This window comes from Salvelinus namaycush, chromosome 26 (assembly GCF_016432855.1).
Source record: "Salvelinus namaycush isolate Seneca chromosome 26, SaNama_1.0, whole genome shotgun sequence".
Classification (NCBI taxonomy): Eukaryota; Metazoa; Chordata; class Actinopteri; order Salmoniformes; family Salmonidae; genus Salvelinus; species Salvelinus namaycush.
In genome coordinates, this window is record NC_052332.1 from 27,893,295 (window position 1) to 27,898,064 (window position 4,770).

General features: G+C 40.8%; 1 protein-coding gene across 1 annotated transcript; it reads right to left on the reverse strand.

The window, feature by feature from the left end:
* Nucleotides 1–334: 334 nt before the first annotated feature.
* Nucleotides 335–4,479, reverse strand: LOC120021801 (V-set and immunoglobulin domain-containing protein 1-like). Its single transcript, XM_038965653.1, has 7 exons — nt 4,288–4,479; nt 3,928–4,091; nt 2,486–2,693; nt 1,408–1,566; nt 1,200–1,316; nt 973–1,108; nt 335–872 (listed from the first exon to the last, which is right to left on the reverse strand). The coding sequence occupies exons 1-7, from the start codon at nt 4,328–4,330 to the stop codon at nt 722–724; spliced, it is 978 nt and encodes a 325-aa protein (XP_038821581.1). The 5' UTR covers nt 4,331–4,479; the 3' UTR covers nt 335–721.
* Nucleotides 4,480–4,770: the final 291 nt, after the last annotated feature.

The window sequence follows — 4,770 nt, forward strand, 5'->3', positions numbered from 1 at the left end:
AAAAAAAGGGTTAACCCAACATTAACAAAGAGCACTATTCTTGTCTTATATTCCATTCTATTTCTTAGAAATGTATTTATTGGAGACAGCAGCGAGGCGTTAACGTCAAATGGCGGAGTCCAACTCTGATTGGCTGTGCTCATCTCATGTTGCTCTCCTCAGGGTGTCTGGAAAGTCCACAGGGACTCAGGGAGTCATCACAGTCCTTACAGCCCAAACATACAGTATAGAACTCTCCTCAGGCTCAGGATTTACCCCATGTCATTCCAAAGCATGTGAATATCCACATTAGTAATGAAACAGTTTATGCAAAATTATTTATTTTTTCCAGAAAACCGGGATGAGTCATCATTGGTTAGAATGTCACAATGAATATGCAATTGGCATTAGATCATGAAATCTAGTCAGGGAATGGATGGATTACCACATATTATAATTAATCAGGCTGTAGAGTGATTAGTATTTTTTGCGTGTGAAATAAAGATATTCGGAATACAATAACTTTAAGTTTCTTAAAATGACAAAACAAATACGAAGCATTATTTAAATGTGTCAATAAAACACACATGATACAAAAACACAAACTCAGAAAAAAAAAAATGCTATGGATGCACTCTCCAAACACACAGGCATTGGTAACCTTCAGTGCAGCAGTGTTTTTCAGATCAGTGATGTCACCCCAGACAGTGATGTCACCCCAGACGTGTGTGTCAGGCATCTCCTAAGCCTCGGCCTCTTCTCCATCAGCGTCAGCATGGACGTTGCTGTATGTTGCCATGGGAACCCTACCGGAGGTTACAGAGGCCTGGTGGCTGCTCCCCATGGTAGGGACGCCTTCATACGCCACCGTGGTCGAACTCTTAGGTTTGGCCCTGGAGGGAGAGAGGAATTATAGGTGAAACACTGCACCACACATTTCAATTGTATTATTGTCAATGAGTTCATAGTGCAGCCCAAATCATAACCACTCACTGCATCTCTGTTTCCTTGGTATCCTTGTATTTCTGCTTCTTCATGGAGTGTGTCATGTACAAGACAATAAGGATGATTAGGAGAGCTCCAAGAAGTGCTCCAATGACTGCACCAGCAATGGCCCCGTCACCTAGCTCTGTTAAAGGGCGGGTTATTGGTAAGATTAGTTACAGCAGTGTGCAGATCATATAAACAAGGAAAAACAACATCACATATGTTACCCGTACCATGATTGAGCTCCACAGTGCAAGTGGCAGATCCCACATCATTAGAGGCACTGCACTGGTACTCTCCAAACTCAAACTGGGATATGTTTCTAATATACAAGGATCCTATTTTCGGATCTGAAAAGAAAAAGAAAGAATAAAAGTCTAGCAAAAATGAATCAGAGCACAAAGGAGTGATGGAGAATGGAGGAACAGTATGACAACACACCGGTGTACCCCAGCACAGGTTTCTTGGTCTTGTCCTGGTCCAGTCTTGTCCAGGTATAGGAGGGGGTGGGGCTTCCCTGCTCACTGTGGCAGGTGAGGGTAACCAGGTGACCAGACTCCACATCACCATGGACAGCACAGAACGGCACAGAGGGCATCTCTTACAGACCATGTGATAGAGAGAGAGCATGTGTTAACTTTATGTAATATGCTGCAATCTGGACCCAGTTGATCCAACTACCGGTAATCAGAGAAAGTTTCCAAAGGGTACAGCCAAGTTAGACATAAAAAATCAACACTTGCCCTGGACCAGTAGCTAGCTATTTGGTCTAGTAGTAGGTACGTTTGACGTTGGAATGCAGAACACTGAATGCCAGCGCTTGATACCAGTCATTACAGTGATATATTCAATCAAACATGAGCAGTCTAGCAAAGATAATGTCATCCCCCTGAGTCTCTCATGCTTTGCTATGGTTACAATGGTGACGTTGTACATCATGGTACTTGCAGTGTTTACGGTGACTAAAATTACACATTTATACAACAGACATGACCAATTATAGGCAAGTATATTATTTGTAAGATGAGCAGCCATTGTGGATTGGTACAATCAAATGTATAAACAATAAAAAAGAAAAGACCATGTCCATGTTAGGACTGAATACAGTGTACTACCTTCCCCATAATGCTTCACTACAACCCCTCTACTTTATCGAACTGGGAATCATTAATTAAATCGAAAATAGAGTCATGTGTTTCTCCATTCTATTCCTGAGGAGTACGAGACATGTCGGGAGGTGTTTCTGTTCTAATTTCTGACACTGACAATGAAGATACTAGTCTGCTCCAGTTCCCATGGAAACTACTGTGGATACTGAGGCCAGCAAGGTTGTCCTGGTAACTCTGTGAATGAATGGAATCACAGGCGGCATGTAATTCAATGATCACAAAACTCAGATTAGGAAAAACAGGATCACTGCTTCATAGGTCTGGTTGTGTGTTGTGTTGACACTAACATAGGAAGAAGGATATACGTTACTATTTAATTATTATATGTATATACCTAAAACAGAACTTACCAAGAATGTTGACAATGATAGTTGCCTCAGTCTTCCCACTGACATCAGGGAAGTTGCGGACTTCGCAGGTGTAGGCCCCTGCATCGGACACTTTCATGTTGCTTATTGTTATTGAGGCATTGTTGGTAGAAGCTGGAGAGATGGAAGGCTTCAACCTGCCTTCATATGGTTTGGAAATCACGCCCTCTCCTGACTGAGAGTAATACACCTAAAAAGTAACAGCAAGAATGTCTTAGAGCCTACATAAATCCACTGGAAAACCACTTCTTACCAGAAACACAACAATTTGTGCACTGATTGACAGATTTCGTGTTGATATTTCAGAGACGGCTTCTGCACACAAAAAAATGAGGGTTCCTCAAGGGTTCTTTGAGAAGGGTGATGGTTCTATGTGGAACCATACTGACCATACTTTGAGCCCTTCAATGGTTCTTTGCAGTTCAAAAAAGGGTTCTTTCCTCTTTTTGTGATAATTAAAATGTAGGGGCTGTGGCTCATTAGAAGATTTTGGGGCGTGGTTTGAGCTCAGCTCTTTTTGTGCAACTAGTTCATCTAATCTGCTGTGTTACGCTACTACACTTTGTGACTATGGTCAGTAACAGTGTCTATTAAAAGACTCATGTATGGTCATGTGTGAATTGAGAATGGTAGATTAAGTCAGTAGTTCTACATTTTCTACTCAGGGACCTCCAGCTGTTCCAGAGCTAGCACACCTGATTCAATTAGTTAATGAACACAATAATAAAACCTATTTAACAATATAATATGGCTTTTGAACCACAACTAAAAACCCTGTATGGTTCTACAAAGAACAATTGACATTGAGAAAAGTTATTTATAGAACCATTCTCCGTAAAGGTTCCATAAAGAACCTTAAAAAAGGGTTCTATATAGCCTCAAAAAGGGTTGTAACCATAGCAGAAGCCTTTTTTGGGGATATATATAACCTTTTTTTAAAGGTTCTTTGTAGAACCTTAGGAAATAGTTATTTATAGCACCATACATGTTCCATTTAAAAACTTATAAGCATGGTTCTTTATAGAACCTTCCAAAAAATATTCCATATAACACCAAAAAGGGTTATGCTATGGTTACAAGCCAAAGAACCCTTATTTGACACCATATCGAATAATTCACTAGTAGTGTGTGTTTGGAGGGCAGGGAGCCACTGGTGCTCTGGTGACTGGGCTCTTTGTTGTCTTAACAGGGTGTTTCACAAAATGGGAACTCAAGAGCTACCGCCATATTGAACTAGTAGCCTACCTGCCTTTTATTAAAATACCGAAGCACCAATCCTCTTCTCTTAGAAAAAAAGGTTATATCTATAATCTTAAAGGTTTCTTTGGCTGTCCCCATAGGAAAACACTTTGAAGAACCCACACTCCACAGGGAGTGTGACAATGTGGCAACATAAGACCACAAAGTAACATCAGTCTACGTACCTGCTGTGGCACCATGGAGGTTTTGGAAACAAAATTCCACTGGATGATGAGGTCACTGGTTTTCTGCTCAGTGGTAACAAAGGTGCACTGGAGAAGAGCACTTTCACCCTTTGTCACGTTCTCAAACTTCTGGGGAACCGTCACTGTGATCAAATGCCCACAACCTAAAAAAGGGTTAATAAATATATTTATGTACTTTTATTCAGTTTGAATGTTATTCTTTAATATCAGACCCCAAACAATCTAAAACTTGCCCAGAGTCCCATTTGTAAGAGCAAGAGATATGGGTTCCAAATCCTTTCACATTACTGAAATATCATTATTGTTATTTATTTCATAATACATGAACATGTAACTCACCCATCATGCCGAGCAGCAGCACCATTTTCAGTGTGGAGGACATTTTAAAAGAAATGTTGGCGCTTATTTCTGTCTCCTTCAATAAGCCAGTCAAGAGTGGTATTGCTCACACTACCTCAAAATCGCTCACCTTTCCCAGTTCTTACCAATCAACTAAGTTGTAATGGGCAACGCCTAGGTAGAGCGTACTGTACAAGCTTGTGGGGACTCTGTGGTAGTGTACAGGCAAATCTTGTGCCTGTAGACATCATGGGGGTGTTCAAGGTGTGTGCACAGCCTTGTTTGCCATATCACCTAGACTGGGTGGGAATACTCTCCGACTGTTATTTTTCAAACTGTGGATTTGCATTTCCAAATTAGCGCCATTTGTTCCTGCTTCAATCTTTAGACTTACAGGGAGGCCATGATGTCTGTGCTAAAGAATATAGGACACAATTAAGTGTATGTTTTTGCACTTTACATTATAAGTTGTACTCTACACAG

Coding starts and splice junctions, on each gene's coding strand:
- LOC120021801 (XM_038965653.1), bottom strand. CDS start 4,330: ATGTCCTCCACACTGAAAATGGTGCTGCTGCTCGGCATGATGG. Junction 1,567..2,485: donor TATCATTGTCAACATTCTTG/GTAAGTTCTGTT, acceptor ATGGTCTGTAAG/AGATGCCCTCTGTGCCGTTC. Junction 1,109..1,199: donor CACTGTGGAGCTCAATCATG/GTACGGGTAACA, acceptor GCCCTTTAACAG/AGCTAGGTGACGGGGCCATT.